Source organism: Theobroma cacao, chromosome 2, assembly GCF_053813885.1.
Source record: "Theobroma cacao isolate CCN51 chromosome 2, ASM5381388v1, whole genome shotgun sequence".
Classification (NCBI taxonomy): Eukaryota; Viridiplantae; Streptophyta; class Magnoliopsida; order Malvales; family Malvaceae; genus Theobroma; species Theobroma cacao.
In genome coordinates this window covers 18,422,893-18,440,669 of record NC_142640.1, presented here as the reverse complement: position 1 = coordinate 18,440,669, position 17,777 = coordinate 18,422,893, and the positions used below count along the sequence as shown (strand labels likewise).

General features: G+C 35.3%; 2 protein-coding genes across 2 annotated transcripts; both read right to left on the bottom strand.

Moving 5' to 3' along the window:
- Window positions 1-321: 321 nt before the first annotated feature.
- LOC108660664 (uncharacterized) lies at window positions 322-1,034 on the bottom strand. Its single transcript, XM_018114921.2, has 2 exons — window positions 801-1,034; window positions 322-546 (listed from the first exon to the last, which is right to left on the bottom strand). Exons 1-2 carry the CDS (start codon window positions 1,032-1,034, stop codon window positions 322-324), a joined length of 459 nt encoding a protein of 152 aa, XP_017970410.2.
- Window positions 1,035-2,642: 1,608 nt separating this feature from the next.
- LOC148764127 (uncharacterized) lies at window positions 2,643-4,804 on the bottom strand. Its single transcript, XM_088803542.1, has 4 exons — window positions 4,389-4,804; window positions 3,954-4,292; window positions 3,734-3,860; window positions 2,643-3,419 (listed from the first exon to the last, which is right to left on the bottom strand). The coding sequence occupies exons 1-4, from the start codon at window positions 4,802-4,804 to the stop codon at window positions 2,643-2,645; spliced, it is 1,659 nt and encodes a 552-aa protein (XP_088659668.1).
- Between the last annotated feature and the right edge of the window lie 12,973 nt (window positions 4,805-17,777).

The following is a 17,777-nucleotide window of genomic DNA, read 5'->3' as shown; positions in this document are numbered from 1 at the left end:
CTTTCTTGTCTTTTCTTCTTTCTCTTTTTTCCAATGTTGGCTTAACTTTTTTTTTCTCTCTTTTATTCTTTGTCTTTTTAGGCTAGCCCCTACTTACTTCTTTCTTTTTCTTCTTTATTTTCTCTTCTCTTTTGTCTTTTTCCTTCACTTTTTCTCTTCACATGCCGACCCCTACCTACTTCTTTAAATGAGAGGGGTGTTACAGTCTCCCCCACTTGAAAACAAATTCGTCTTCGAATTACATCAACATAGAAACACTTAACGGTACATTTAACCTTTAAATAAATATGGATATTCTGCTCGTATTTCCTTTTCCGGTTCTCAAGTCGCCTCCTCTACCGAGTGGTCTTGCCATAATATTTTCACTAAGGTGATGTCCTTTGAGCGAAGCCTTTTTACTTGATAATCCACTATAGCTACAAGTTGCTCTTGGTACTTCAACCCATCTTCCAACAGTATCGTATCATGTTGTATCACATGCGAAGGGTCTTGAACATATTTTCTAAGCATGGATACATGAAACACTGGATTAACCCCTTCAAAATCCTGTGGTAATGCCAATCAATAAGCAACAGTTCCTACGTATTCCAGTATTTCAAACAGGCCAATATATCGAGGACTAAGTTTTCCTTTCTTGCCAAATCTTCGTACTCTTTACATGGTGAGACTTTTAGAAACACATGATCACCTACTTCGAACTCTAGAGGCCTGCGTCTATTGGCGGCATACTAATTTTGTCTACTTTGAGAGGCCAACATTCGTTCTCAAATTATTTGTACTCCCTTTACTGTTGCTTGTACCATCTCCGTCCCCAACAATTTCCTTTCTCCAACTTCCAACCACCCAATGGGTGACCTACACTTTTGCCCATACAATGCCTCAAACGGCGCCATCTTGATACTCGTCTGGTAATTGTTATTGTATGCAAATTCTGGCAAAGGCAAGTATAAGTTCCAAGAAACTCCAAAATCCAACACGATTGCTCTTAACATATCTTCCAATATTTGCATCGTGCGTTCAGACTGACCATCCATCTGAGGGTGATATGCTGTACTAAAGTTCAATCGGGTCCCTAATTCATCTTGTAACCTCTTCTAAAATCGACTAGTAAATTGTGGTCTCCAGTTGGACACAATAGTCACCAGTACGCCATGGAGTCTAACAATTTCATTAATGTAAATTCGAGCATATTGTGCCCCCCCAAACCTTGTTTTGACTAGGAGAAAATGTGCTGACTTAGTCAACCGATCTACAATTACCCATATGTAATCGTATCCTCCTTTGACTCAGGGCAAGCCTGTTACGAAGTCCATGGTGATATGTTCCCATTTCCATTCAAATACCGGTAACGGTTGTAATAATCTTGAAGGTCTTTGATGCTCTACTGTCACTTGTTGTCACACCAAACATCTCGAAACATATTCCCCTACACCCTTCTTCAATCCATGCCACTAATATACAGATCTTAAATCATGATACATCTTGGTGGCTCCCGGATGTACTGCATAAGCAGCAACGTGTGCTTCCTCTAGAATTTCTTCCCTTAATCCATCCAAGTTTGGCACATAGATTCGAGATCCGTGTCTCAACAATCCATCAAACCCAAAATCAAACTCAGAAACTTGCTCACCCACACTCCCCAAAATCATCATTACAAATGTATCTCTTGCTTGGGCATCTCGAATTTAATCTATTAATATTGGTCGGACCCTAAAATGTGTCGATAGTGCATCTAACCCACTGACCTTAAATTTAACTCCCATATTACCCAGATCCTATAATTCTTGCACTATTGATCTTCTCTCCACTGCAATGTGTGCCATATTGCCCATTGACTTTCGACTCAATGCATCAGCTACAACATTCGCCTTGCTGGGATGATAGAGTATCGTACAATCATAGTCTTTCAATAATTCCATCCATCTACATTGCCTTAAATTTAGATCTCGCTGTTGAAATATATAGTTCAAACTTTTGTGATCCGTATATATTTCTCATGTTTCCCCATACAAATAATGCCTCCATATCTTTAAGGCAAACACGATCGCTGCCATCTCCAGATTATGTGTAGGATAATTCTATTCATGCCTCTTAAGTTGTCTTGAGGCATAAGCGATGACTCTACCATGCTGTATCAAGACACATCCTAATCCAACCCTCGAAGCATCACAATAAATAGTGTAGCCCCCAGACCCACATGGCAGACTTAATACGGGTGTGAAAGTCAAACAAGCTTTTAATGTTTTAAAACTGTGTTCACAAGCTTCTGACCATTGAAATGTTACTCCCTTTTGAGTTAACCTCGTTAGCGGAGAGGCTATCTTAGAGAAATCTTTCACAAATTGTCGACAATACCCAGCCAATCCTAGAAAACTCCTGATTTTCGTAACTGTCGTGGGTCTAGCCCAATTCTCAATTGCCTCAACTTTATTGGGATCTACTTGTACTCCATCCTTAGATGCAATATGTTCCAGAAAACCAACACTACTCAACCAAAACGTGCACTTAGAAAATTTCGCGTACAATCTATGCTCCCGTAGGGTCTGTAGCATAATCCTTAAATGTTGTGCGTCCTCTTCCCAACTTCTCAAGTATATTAAAATGTCATCAATGAAGACAACCATGAATCTATCTAGGTATGCTCAGAACACCCTATTCATCAAATCCATGAAAGCAGCAGGGGCATTCGTCAATCCAAAAGACATCACCAAAAATTCATAATGTCCATATCTCATACGAAATGCGGTTTTGGGCATATCCTCTTCCCTAATCCTTAATTGATGATATCTAGACCTTAAATCAAACTTCGAAAAACATTGAGCCCCTTGCAGCTGATCAAACAAATCATCAATTCTGGGAAGTGGATATTTATTTTTTATTGTAACTTTATTAAGCTGCTGGTAATCTATACATAGCTTGAGACTACCATCTTTCTTCTTTACAAACAGCACTAGCACTCCCCAAGGTGACACACTCGGGTGAATAAAGCCCTTGTTAATTAAATATTGCTGTTGTTCCCTTAACTCCTTTAACTCTGCCAGTTTCATTCGATACAAAGGCATCGATATTGGTTGCGTTTCTGAAATCAAATCAATATGAAATTCAATTTCCCTTTTGGGAGGTAATCTGGGCAGTTTTTCTGGAAACACATCTACAAATTCATTTACTACAGGTGTAGCTTTTAAATTTTCTTCTTCACTCTGTACTTCTTTAGTAATCGTAGCCATCACACTAACGACCAAATGGCTGTTGTGACCATAAATAACAAATGACGGCTCTCCAGAAAATTTAAACTTCACCAACTTACGATAACAATCTACATTAGCATAGCAAGACGTCAGCCAATCCATTCCCAGTATCAAGTCGAATCTTAGTGTTGTCATTAACACTAAGTCCACCCAAGTGTCCTTATCTTTAATCTGGACCACACAAGAACGAAACACATACTTCACAACATACGATTCTTCCAACGGGGTGGTTACTACTAACGGTTCATCCAAATATTCATAGTGCTTGCCTAATTTAGGCATGAAATTTAAAGACACAAAAGAATGGGTGGATCTTGGGTCAAATAAAACTGATGCTTCGTAACCACAAATGAAAAGATTACCTGTTACCACTGCATTTGAGACATGAGCATCTTGTGGTGTCAGAGTGAACACTCTAGCTTGTCCCATTCTAAAAGCACCTTGTTGAGTTGTCCCTGTGATTTAGCTTATGACGAGGAAGCTACCCCTTTTCCTTTATCCCTCTTGACATTTCTAGTTGGTGCGATAGCAAAATCAGGTCTTATTGAGCCACGAGCCATCTCTTGGCTATGTCTATGGGTAGGACAATCCCTCTTCACATGACCAATTCCCCTACACTCATAACAGAATGTCGTCGTCTAGTTACATGGCCCTGTATGAATCTGACCACAAAAAGTGCAGAAAGGACCCCACTGACCACTCTACCTAGGATTTGAATTAGTCATCCCACTGCTCATAGCCATTTTGTAATTAATCCCACTAAAATCATTGTTACGTGGAGGACTACGAAATTGAAAATTTCTTCTTTGATTCAGTGGTCTAGAGAATGCTGACCCTTTGAGTAAGTTACCATCGCTTCGACCTGGTTGTCCAACTATATTAGTATCTTTACCGCTACTGGGGTCTCTGTATCTGGACGATCCCTCACCTCGATTTCTTTTACTCCCTTCTCTTTCCACCCCAACCTCTCTATGTCCCGCCTCAATTTTTCTAGCGGCATCAACTACTTCAGGATAGGATGTAAATCTCTGAAAGACTAGAATTCTGTATATTGGCCCATGTAACCCCTTAATGAACCTCTTGATCCTCTCCCTTTCAGTCTAAACTAGATACGAGGCATATCTCGACAACTAAGTAAACTGGATGTCATAATCTGACATTGTCATCCCAGGCACCTGCATTAAAGTTTTAAACTCATGTGCCTTAGCGTATCTCACACTTTCAGGTAGAAATCTGTCCAAGAAAGCCTGTGTGAATTCTTCCCAAGTGAATGAAGCAGAACTAAAAGGTCTACAGCGCTTGAGCGTAGCGAACCATATCTGCGCTACCTCCGTCAATCTAAAGCCTATCAACTCAACTGCTCGGTGACTAGAACAACCCAACGTAGTATAAATTTTGTCCATCTTATCTAAAAATACTTGTGGGTCCTCTATTGATTTAGCACCCGAAAAGGAAGGGGGTTTCAATTTCATAAAATCACCTAGAGTCAACATGACATTTCCCCGATCTATTTCCTCATAAGGTTGATAATCCGAATCTTCAAAACTAGAACCCATTATTTCATTTGGTTTATACACTCCATATCTCCTAAACTCTGCAAACTCTTGGGTTAACCCTCTCAATCCAGTAGCTATCTCCTCCAGGGTGGCAGTGGGTACCTCATGATAATCATCTTACATATCCCCAGAACTGGTACCGACTCTCCTCTAACTGGAACTTTGATAGCTTTGAGGCTTGGTGATTCGACCTCTATGTCCACCTCTCCCACTGCTCCTAAAGAAAGATGCACGTGGTCCCTCCATAGTGTCATCTGGGGCATTGAACCCTTTAATTCCTCTGAAGGAGGCTCGAGACCTAGGCAGCTACCTAGACAGTAACAAACACCCTTCAAATAACTAATAAAAATTATTAATAAAGGTGGCTTACTAAGATTAGGGAGTTCGTGTAGCCTTCTATACATAATCAATGCTGCAACTATGAACCATGGATAAGACTCTACACTACACCTAACACTCCATTGACAACACAAGAAATCTTAAGACTTTTCCAAATCGTGGGCTCTGATACCAATATTGTAACGACCCCTCCTTGGTCGCTACCGACGTTCTAGACTTTCGAGGAATTTCTGCTACATCCCGAACAAGCCTCATTTAAAACTTCCGTTAGATTCATTAAATACATATAATCATGTGCGTAAGCGAATATTAATAATTAAACTACTGTCTACTCCATTCAAAATAATAACAATTCACGTTTATGAGTTAACAACATTTTTCAACATCTAGCAATTTCGTTCTGACACAACCCTAAATAGCGAAACAACTCGAAGCGCGATTAAGAGATGCCTTTACCTACTCTGCGTAGTCCATATGCACCAATGATTACACATTAGATTGATCTCTATCTGCGAAAAGAGGAAATAAAATGGGTGTGAGTCTCATAGACTCAATGATTATCATCGACCCCGTGAGCAGGCGATGAGGGAAAACAAACATAAAGATGGAATGTTTATAAATCCAAGAGTAAGCATAAAAAATACATTTCATAAAACTAAGAGATTTTAATTTTTTTATACCTTGCAAGTCTTAAAAGAAATAAATCACCAATAAACAAATATAAAATGGTTGTATTTATGATACTAGAAAATCTTTCAACTCCGACATCTTGTCAACATTAAATTCATTGACAAGTGAAAAATGAAAAGTCTCAAATATAAAAAGGCAAAATAATTAATCACCAATGAATATGTAAATTTCACTTGTCAATAAATAAAAATTTTAAGTGTTAATGCCACGCATAGTGAAAAAAAAATCCACAAGTGAGCATTCCTTAGGCTTACTCTCTCAGACATCATCACCTACTTGTGGGAACTGCCCACGTTACCATATATAAATCAAGGCTTCAGGTCCCCCTTTACCTACTCATGAAAACTGCTCACGCCACCATATATAAATCAGGGCTTCAGGTCCCCCTTTTACCTACTCGTGGGAACTGCCCACGCCACTATATATAAATCGGAGCTTCAAGTCCCCCTTTTACCTACTCGTGGGAACTGCCCATGCCACCATATATAAATCAGGACTTCAAGTCCCCTTTTATCTACTCATGGGAACTACCCATGCCACCATATACAAATCGGGGCTTCAGGTCCCCTTTTACCTACTCGTGGGAACTGCCCATGCCATCATATATAATCGGGGCTTCAAGTCTCCCTTTTTAAATCAAATATCAATAATCAAAAATTACTAATTTGTGCACAAAGACCACACTTGACTTGGTGTGGTAACAGGTCCTACTTAGCATATCTTAATCACGTTCAAATGAAAATCATTGCAATTTAATGCATTTACAAAACATAATAGTTTGTAAACAATATAATCACAAATCAGTGTTGTGCATATTTTATCTCAAAGCATGGTATATTTACCAAATCAGCATGCTAAGTGAAATAAATAATTTATCATCAAATTCTATGAATCAATACAAAGGCCATTGGCCTAAACATTACACAAGCTTGCAAGGTATGATTTTGAGGTGAAAAGCCAATCAAATGTTTGTTTCCCCATAATTAAAAGCATGTAGATATATATATATATATATATATTTATATTTATATATTATAAGGAAAAACGGATTTAAAATCCTTGTCATAAACACAAACAACCTAAGGCTATCTACCAACTCATGTTGTCCACAATTTCATTAACTATCAAATGTAACATATAAAATATGTTTTAGGGATATAGTTTTGAAATTTAGCACCCACTCACCTCACAATAACAGGACGCTACTTTGCTATTGGTTTCTACGTATATCTAGTTATTCTTTCTTTCTTTCCCGTTTCTTCCTCTCTCTTTTTTTCCTTACTGTCGGTCTTCCTTCTAGCAGGCGCTTCTCTTTCTCTTCTTCTTTCTCTTCTTCCTTCTTTTTTTCTCTTCTTCCTTTTTCTCCTTCGGCACCGTTGTTGCTTCCTCTCTCTTTCTTCTTTTTTTTCTTTCTTCTTTTTTCCCTTTCTCTCCTAGCTCTTCAAGCACTGCCGCTCCCTCTTTCTCCTTTTTTCTTCCCTTTCTTCTCTCTTTTTCTTTCCCTTTGAGACGTCGCTCCCCCTCTTTTATTTTCTTTCTTTTCTTCTTTCTCTCCCTCGAGTCCTCAGCCTCTTTCTTCTCTTTCTTCTTCTCTTTCTTTCTTTTTTCTCTTGAACGCCCCCCAATCATTTCTTCTTTCTTTCTTGTCTTTTCTCCTTCTTTCTTTTTCCAATGTTAGCTTAACTTTTCTTCTTTTTTTTTCTCTTTCATTTTTTCTTTGTCTTTTTAAGTCGGCCCTTACTTACTTCTTTATTTTTCTTCTTTATTTTCTCTTCTCTTTTGTCTTTTTCCTTCTCTTTTTCTTTTCACATGCCAGCCCCTACCTACTTCTTTAAATGAGAGGGGTGTTACATCCAAGGTGGGTTCATACTTAACTACCCTTACACAAGCCCTTAAGGCACAACGTGCCTACATACAGAACAATTTAAGTATGGAGCAGAAGCTTGTGACTAACACAATAGGGTGACATAGCGGATGGAAATTTACCAGATGCCAAAATCAATCTGTTGTTGGATGATACCACACAGCTTTGTGGCCTATTTATTTGCATATAGTATACAAATCGGTGAGTACTCAAATACTTAGTGAGTGGTGCAGATAAACAAAAGCATATATTTTCAACACATATATAAAATATATGCACCACATGTGCATCTAGTGCTAGGAATGGCATGATTAGAATATCGACACAACAAAATAACAAAAATTGAAATAAAATAAAAATCGTGCCTCCTACCTTTGGATCACCTGGGTTGTTTAATGCAAAGCTAAGCACCATATAAAATTAGAAAAAGTTTTACCTTTCCAAGTAATATCGTAATCAAATGGATTCCTTTTGGTGACAAAACGTGAACATCTTTTGTGTGGAAGAATCCTAAACACCCAATCACTTGGCCTCTAATGATGCACACACGATTGCAACGGATTCTTCTCAAGGAAAGAGCTTTATGCCATGGGCTTGTGCTAGCAAGTGGACAATAATTTGTTCTCTTTTCTTCTTTGATTTCTAGTAAAGAATCGAAAGAGAAGTTTTCAAAAAAAATAAAAAATAAACTTCTCAAAAGTGGTAGCACTTAAGAGAAAAACTTTTTTTTGTTGCCTTCCCAAAAAAAAATGGCTATAATGTGATATTTATATCTAGGTTTAACTTATTAAAATTTGCAAAATAAGTCCTTAATATCATAACAATTATAATATTTAACCAATACCTAATTAAACTCTTTTAATTAGGTCCTTAGTAGTTAAAACCTAGAATTTGATTTAAGTCTAACTTAAATCATTACACTCTCAATTTAATCCAAATTGAAACCTTTGTGTGTGACCCATTAGGTTCCTAACATGTTGGCAATGGAATTAAATTATAATTTTACTAATTAATTAACTTAAATAAATCATATTCAATTTTAAATTAACAAATTCAATATTATAGACCAAGATTGGCATCTAACAATGCATCATAGCCACCTAATTGTTAGGAGAGTCAAAGGATTCTTTGACAACCTTTTAGTGTACAATTTATCAGTGTAATTCATTCCCTCATCATATATCCTGAAGATGATAAGAGCTTAGTGCAGTGCCTACTCTTATTGATCTCTATATTTGTTCTTGCAATTAGATCAATAGCTTTGTGGAGACTTATGAAACTCATTTCATAATCTCCTAATCACCTTGGCCAAGGATTTGATTAAGCTAATGTCAACCAAGAACTAATGAGATATTTCTTCTTGAATCACTTGGGGTGATGATTCCTATCTTGACCACTCATTTGCCTTCATATGCTTCATACTATACCCAAAAACATCTTGTTTTAGCATCCTTGATTAGGCACCCGTAAGGATGAAATCAAAGCATAGTACTCCACATACAAAACAACTTGATGTCTCAAGTCTAGGGAGGAGTTCCATAACTGACACATGAGAAGTATTGCATAGACACTTGAGTGAGGTATCAAATGCACTTCTCATGGGGGGTCATGTTCAGTGTACTCACCCTTTGATGGCAAGCACCCACATGCTAGTTTCAAGTATCTCTATACTTCAACCTATGAAAGCGATTTGTTACTTCACAAGTAAGGAACATAACATGTGCTTATCTTTGAGCATTATTGATGGCATGTTTCAATAATACAATGAATAGGAAGTTTTAGAAACAATGCTTTGATGCATAAGGATCTCATAATTGTATCCCAATACCATTCCTTTGCAAGGCATACATAGTGCCATGGGCTTTATCTACATAAGTACAAAAAGTAATTAAATCACAAACTTATGGATAAAGAACTACCTCATGTTATTATGAATAACAAAATATCATACATGAATATCTCAAAATTGTAATTCCCATACAACCACAGATTGGCTTGTAGGGCTTATACTAACATCTAGATATTCAAACAAACATATCTAAATATAGGGCATATCATTACCTCTAAAGTCCCCAAGGTGAGGGCATATCATCATCCTTAATGTTTCTGAAGATTATCACATTAATCATTAGACTTACTCTTGAAGCCAATCACATCATATTCATATCATATTTATTTAATCATCTCCATGGTTATCTTACATCATATATAGATCATATCAAATCAACAAGTGGTCCTACCCTGGACATAGTCAAATCACACTAGGTGCCAATAGGTGGAGAACCAAATCATGCTCAAGGCAAAGCCACTGGTAGAGAAACAGATCATGCACGTGCCAAAGTAACTGGTAGAGAATCAGATCACGCACAACTCCAATGCAACTAATGAAGAAGCAAAGTCATCGACCAGAGAAATCTCTAGACGGTCGGCATCACCAAGAGTAATCTCAAATGGGTGGCATCGAAGCGTCACAAGCAGGAATCACAAGCCAAACTAATGCCATCATCCTTGCTTACCACCATTCTTGCAAACACATAAAGGTCACAAAGGAATGAACTCCACTCTACCAAAAGTCAAATCAACGATCGAAATTCATCCCTCAGATGAAACAAAAATCCACAGATAAGGCCATTGTGCCTTTATCATTCATGGTCCCTCATCAAACTATAAATCACATTTATCAAGCTTCAATTATCTTTAAGCTCGGTTAGTGTTCTAAGAGCCTTTATGTCTCTAAAGCATCATTAAATCAAATCCTCTTAACATCTCATTCGCCTAGGGTGATCTACTCCCAGGGGTTCATCATAGCCTTTAGACTTGCTAGCCTTTGTGCACACAACATAGGCCACCCATGTGGCTCACATCACAACACACAAACACTCAAGCCATATTTTGGTTCTTTAGACTAGGCACTTACTTCTAGGCAACTATATGTGTGTATATATATATATATATATATATATATATATATATACATACACATATTTTATTCTAATACCATGGCAACGCCTTTATCAAGGTATCATGCATCACATGCATTTTTAATCAAACCCACTTAATGACAAATTAGAGGTACTTCCAGCCAAGCTTCTTCGACCTTTAAATCGTCCTCCAGCTCACTAACGAGTTGATTGAACTCCATTTCCCCTATCAAGCACATCAGAACATCAAAATATGAATTATTCTAAGTTTTTGAAAAATTCCAACTTTTCCACAATTAACCAAATCTTAACAATCTAACTATTTAAGCTCAAATCCATCAGCAAAGAGCTAAAACTATACCTTAAAACCTAGATTACGTGAACCTTATATCCAAATTTTAGCTGAATTGGGAAGATTAACCAAAGCTCTAGAGGTGTTTCCTAAGCTCAGATTAGCTCCAAATAGCTTCAAGAATCTATTTGGGGCCTTATGGTTTTGAGGTTGTATAGAGAGAAAGAGTTTAAGGGTTTTTGTTTTAAATAGGCAAATGGCCCGAATCTCTTTTTTATTTTTGCCTTTCTTCAGTGGTTATCGATACATTACCAAATGTATCGATACATTGCCAAATATATCGATACATTTGTCCTTATTTCAATTAAATGTATCAATGCATTTCAGGTAGAATGCTCTCTATGCTAACACGTATCGATACATGAGGGGAATGTATCAATACTTTTTCACTAGATGCTTTTCTGCTTCAAATGTATTGATACATTTTGACAATCTATCAATACAAGTTTATCTTTAGCCAAATCTATCGATACATTCTTGAATGTATCAATAGAAAATCCCTTAGAGGCCTTTATTATTCATCTTGCTAAGAATGTATAGATACGTTTGGAGATGTATTGATACATTTTCTCCTATATGCAATTTTCAACTTTCCAAACTTTTAAAATTTCAAGTCTAACACCCTAGTTTCATTCCCTATTAGTATCACACCTCCAATCATTCATTTAACTTTATCCCATACACATATATTCACAATTATATCTCAAACTTAAATCAAAACCTTAAACTATGGGATTTATCACATATTTCCTCAAAATTTTTTCTTTGCTTAAGTGTCTACATATACTCCCTCAAACACTTGGCATACATAATATATCATCAAAGTCCTCAAGACTTCACATATTCATAAATAATTCTTAGTTTACTTAATTTACATAAAAAATTAAAGGTGTAACAGTTCAGTCTTCGAATGTCTACGTCCTCTCCCTTGATAGCACAAGGAGTTTGAATCCACTATCAACTTACCTTCCCAACAGGGTCAAGCATAACCTTTATAACATGCCTTTTAACAGGATCAGGCGTAACCTTCACATCATGCCCTTTCATATGATAAGGCATAACCTTAACCAAAACATTACTTTTTTTCAAGTTTAAGCACAACCTTTACACAAGATACAACTTTTTTAAAGGATCAAGCAAAACCCTTTTACCTTTTGCTTAGAGGTATAAGCAATACAATAGTAGATTCTCAAAAAGAATTAGCTTAAAACCTCTATGAAGGTTTATAGGATGTTTAGGTTTAGAAAGATGAGAGTTTTCTCAAGACAGATGAATCAAAGGAGGTTTAAGCTCAAGTAATATGAGCTAAAGATCAAATTCTAATATTTTTGGTTCTACTCTTGCTCAAAGATAGGATTTTTCTGTTCTTTGTTCTTTTACTTGTTTTCCCTCTTTTTGGCACTTCAAAATCTTTCAAAATTGTTCAAAATCAATAAAAAATCGCACCTTTAACATCCTCAAAGTGGATTTCTTACTTGTTAGAGTGAAATTTGAATAAGTTTTTGTACGTTCCAACCAGGTTACACATTTTCGTTGCATATTGAAAATCGAGTCTTTGATCATGCATTGTCAATTCTTCATAAAGTCTAGAACTTTCTGTTTTTGAAGAATTGATTTTTCTTTTTTGAAATGTCAGTTCTTTATAAAGTTTAGAATTTTCTTTTTTTGGAGAATCAATTCTTCTTTCCTAAGATATCGGTTCTTCCACAACTTGAATCAAAAGTGACACCTTTGCAGTTTTGGAGAATCGATTCTTCGGTCTCAATATTTCGGTTCTTCATTGTTGATTGACGCCAAAATTTGAATTTCACTTGACTTTTGACGCTCTAATCTTATCCATTCACACCATCTCTTTCTCGGTCACTAAGTTTTTTACTCTTGCTTTTGGTGCTTTAAGAATCGAAATCTTTTCCATGTAAAATCAATTCTTTGTCTCCAAACTTGTGCTCTTTGGTTTATTCTTCACTCAAAACCGACTTATGCTATTTGGAGAATCAATACTTTCTTTTTTACATTTCTGCCTTCTGTATTCTGTTCTCCTAAAATGAATTGTTGTTTTCTTAAGTGTCGGTTCTTTTCAATTCCAATAGCTTTTTTTTTTCCAAGAACTGACTTTTTCTTTTATCAAAATCAATTCTTCACTATTTTTGTTTGCCAAGACCTGACTTCTCTTATCTTTAGAATTTATTCTTCTTGTGATAAAGAAATAAATTTTGCTTTCTTTTCATTTATGAATTCAACTTTGCTTTTGAGAATTCGATTCCTATGCTAACACCATGAGTTTGAAAACAAATACTCTTTAGGAAAACTTAGAAGCATATGTTTAAGTTCAAGAACATTATTATTCACTTTCAAAGCATATTCAATCAATCTTGGTATTTAAAGATATCTCCCTTTTTAAGATTAGCTTTAAAACATCCATGTCGATTTTCTTCATACTTAAAAACATCTTTCATTCATTTTCAAAGCATATTTATTTCAATCAATTTTGTCATTTCAAAACAAGGATAAAGACTACCATACTCATCAAAAGTCGAGAAAAGGTCAAAAATGCTCCAAAAAGTGAATGGGTACATCTTTTTAAGTATTTTGGGTACGTAAAGTAAGCATATTTTGATGAGTTATTTGCCATTGCATGTTTAAAATGACTTTGGTAAAATATTGGTTTCGAATACCTATTCAAATGTTTTGGAAAAAGTTTGCAATATGTTATGTAGGTAAAAATATTACTATATAGTAGTTTTGAATAAGGAAACAAGCCTTATCAAATGATTTCTCTTCAAATATCCTTCCATGGTATAATAAAGGTGAAATGACATGTAAACATCAAATGATGTGTATGGATAAATGATATCCCTTGTTCATTATTGATATGGAAAATATTGATGATGATAACCATGTGCGCATTGGTATAAACTTGTGATTGTGTATGGTTATATATATATATAGCTAATGTGTGAAGGTTTATGTTGAAATATTAGAATGGATGTTGATAACTCTATGATATAGAGTTATTTGGACTTAATTTTGATAGTAATTTAGCTTAGTTCTTGTAGTAATACATAGAAATTAGTAGATTTTATTTAATTATTTTAAATTAATTAATTTATGTGATTCAATCTAATCTTAGTTAATTGTACGCTTAATTTAGTGTTAATGTGATTAAGATAGGTTGTTATTGATTTATTTGTGCTTTTGTAGGTGTTTAATGAAAGAAGAATTTTAATGGAAGAATGAGAGCAATTTCGAGGGGCAAACTTTCACTGCATATATTTCAATATTTTGACTATAACTCTCTCTACAGATCCAAATGAAGTGATTCTTGGATCATTGGAAAGATAAGTAAAAAATATACAACTTTCATATTCACCACGTTGCCCAGTTCGACATAGAAGGTGGCCAAAAGTCTTGTTAAAGTTTACACACTGCAACAGTTCGAGAATAATTACAATTTTTGCTATTTAAATGGTCCAGGCCGGGGCTTGGGAAGTAGTAAGCCATGGCCCACATAGTCTGATGAGGAAATTCTAGTTTGAATTAACTTATTTCTTCACCCAACTTGGCCTAACTTCAAAGCCTATACAAAAACCTTTTGGAGGACTTTTAAAAGGAGGAGAAAACGAAACACCAAATTGATAGCTGAGAGTCAAGCCACAAAGTCATTGAAGCAAAGAAGAATTTAAAGGATTCAAGGAGATTTGGATATCAAGAATACAATTCTTGAGTTTTTCTATCTTTTTATTTGATGATGATGTGCGATTTGATTGGGAACTAAATTGTTTATCTAAGATTATGATAAAACTCAATATGTAGTTTGATTTATTTATCTCTCTTTTACTTATGTTTGATGGATTTAAGTTGTTTATTTTATTCTGTTCTTAATGCTTCTAGTTGCTTGATCACCAATTAGATTGAATTAGAAACCTAGGTTAAACCCTGACGAAGGAGATTTAGGTAGACCTTGAATAGAATAGCGTACGATCGAATGCACTTAGTTGATTAGGTGGTTTGATTTGTATATAAGGTAGACATACACCTATAAGCCATACGTAGCCTAAATTAGAGCATGAACTTAATGAATCTTTCTTTAATATAATTTGCATAAACATATAGTAAATTAAATAAAAGAGGTATTTTTACGAGAAACTCGACTGACACTTGTAAATAATTTAGAACTTTAGATTAGCAACTTAATCCATTAAACTGAGTTAAGAGAAAAAGACAATATTCAGATGAAGTATTGAGGGATATCATAATCTTAGATCTGGTAATCATTAGAAGTTAATAAAATAATTTTGTTGATATATTTTAGATTAGTTTTAGTTATTAGTTTATTAGTTTTAGTTTTAATTTTAATTGTTTAGATAAAATTAAAGTGTGTTAATTTAGTAGTTAATAGTAATAATTAATTTAATTTTCGGTGGGATTAACACTCTACTCATCACTATAGTATCTTTGCGATACATTTACTTGCGTGGGTAGAATATTGTTGATGATGTGTGAAGAGTATGGTGTATAAGAGAGAAGTTGAATGGCCCAAAACTCAGCATGTGTGATGAGAAGATGATAAACGTGGCGGAGTCGAAAGGCCTTAGTCCATCATGACATTACCGAGGATGGTTTACAGGGTGGTGTTGAATGGTCGCAATCCATCGAGTCACGATGATTGATATGGTGTACGAGGTGGGTATGAGAGACTCAAGGCCATAGTGTTGACATCCTTGCGAGCATGGTTATATGGTGATAGGAATTCCACTTAATTATGAGACAAAGCATAGTTTATTCATTATGTGTGTACTAATGTTGTGTTGAATTGAACTCTATTATGAGAATGATTATTAGCTTATAATTTATGAATGGAAATTCTATGTTAGCTTTAAAATTGAATTATGTTTTGATTTGACAAAATTAAATTGATTTAGGCTTGCACACAAGCATTTGAAAAGATTTGATTCAATCAATGAACTCCGTAAGGTCCTTGAAAATGTTTGACAAGTCTTCAGTACTTAGAAGAAATCAAAAGGTTTCAAAACATCAGGGTTTTAGTTATGAGGATCGAGCCCTTTAGTGTGAAAGATTGATCCTAGAGAAAAAGAAAAAGTAAACATAGCTTTTGGATATAGCAAGATCGACAGCCTTAAATAGAGCAAGTTGATCCCAACAAAACACAAAAAAGAAAGAAGCCATTGGAAATTCATAGGATCAACCCTTCATTGCACCAAAGTCGGTTCCAGGTTGAGACACAAAATAAAGTAGCTATCGGAAACACTTAAAATCAAACCCCCGTGGCTTGTAGGTTGGTTCCAAGATGAAGTATAGTGTAAAAAGGCTACTGAAAGCTTGGAAGATCAACACCCCAACAAGGAGAGGTCAATCCTAAGAAGAAATAAAAGAGAAGTGAAGCTTCTAGATGTTTGGAGGATCGACACCCTTACTTCCAAAGCTCGATCCTTGAAGAAGAAAGACATAAACAATTCAAACACATGGAGCTAGGATCAACACCCATGCTTTAAAAGCTTAATCTTATAGTGTAAATTGAAGAAAAATTTCCAGCCAAGATCGACACCGCCAACAACCAAAGTCTATCCTAGAGTCGCGGCAGACCAGCATTAAATGCTTCAAATGGTAAGTTTCTACCAATTTTGGCCTCCAATGGCTCTAATTGATTAAGAGGCTATAAAAGGATGTTTCCCACCTAATTTGAAGAAGAAAAAGACTTTGAAAAATCTCTCCACACTTGAGAAAAGCTTCAAGATCATTTATTCACTTCTCATAAAGCATTTAAGTTTTTTTTCAAGCATTCATTGAGTTGAATTTTTCCAATGCTCTTGTACCCATCACTTTCAAGCTAAACCTTATAGCCTATCAACCTTTAAGAGGCATTTATAGCTCTTCATTTATTGTAAAATTCTTAAGTGGTTATATCTTAACCGATTGAAAAAGGTTATGTTGGCAGGTTATATCTTAACCTAAGTAAAAGGTAAAGAGGTTGTACTTGATCTTTCAAAGGTATTGTAAAGGCTATGCTTAAGCCTTAAAAAGTATTTTTTATAATGAATTTAAAATTCCATAATGAGTTAAGGGAGAGGACATAGGCAAGGAGACCGAACCTCTATAAATATATTGTGTTCTTGTTTTTACATCGCTTGGATTTTTATTGTTCCAATTTGTTATCTTTATTCTAATTTTGAAATGACAAAGATGATCTACTTGAAAGAGTTTTCAAATGTACAAAAAATCCCCATGGAGTTTTTTAGTTGGTTTTATATTGAAAATTATTTATAAATCTTCAAACTCTAAATTTTCAGCTATAAGAATCGACCTTTAGAAAGTGAAGAATCAATTCTCAATTGTAAAAAAGCAAAATATCTTTTTCTATTACAAGAAAAATCGATTTTCAAATAAGTACATGTCGATTATAGAGAAACAGAAGCCACTAGATAAAGTGAGAACAGACACCAAGGAGTTAACTATTGATTCCGGAAGCTTTAGAGAGAAAAGGTCAGAAACTTGGAGAAGAAGCAGAAGTTAACAAATGGATAAGAATGGAACATAGAATTTCAAATTTGAAATTTTGGATTAGCGCGAAACACACATGAATCAACCCTAAGAGCACAACATGTCGATTTTGGGAAAAGAACAAAAGGTGCAGACTTGGAGCATGTCATGAAGAACTGACACTAGATGAAGAACATGTCGATTCTCAAGAAAACCAAATAGGTGCAAATTTTCCAAAATCATGAAGAATTGACACCAAAGGTATAACATGTCGATTTAACAAGCACGATAGATAAAAATCCAATTGGT

Bases quoted from the DNA above. Each gene is read 5' to 3' on its own strand.
- LOC108660664 (XM_018114921.2), bottom strand. From the start codon at position 1,034: ATGGATGGTCAGTCTGAACGCACGATGCAAATATTGGAAGATATGTTA. The intron at 547-800 runs GTACAAGCAACA...GCATTACCACAG, and splicing joins AATTGTTGGGGACGGAGATG to GATTTTGAAGGGGTTAATCC.
- LOC148764127 (XM_088803542.1), bottom strand. From the start codon at position 4,804: ATGGGTTCTAGTTTTGAAGATTCGGATTATCAACCTTATGAGGAAATA. The intron at 3,861-3,953 runs GTAGAGTGGTCA...TTATGAGTGTAG, and splicing joins ATGACTAATTCAAATCCTAG to GGGAATTGGTCATGTGAAGA. The intron at 3,420-3,733 runs GTAGCTTCCTCG...TGTGTGGTCCAG, and splicing joins AGAGGGATAAAGGAAAAGGG to ATTAAAGATAAGGACACTTG.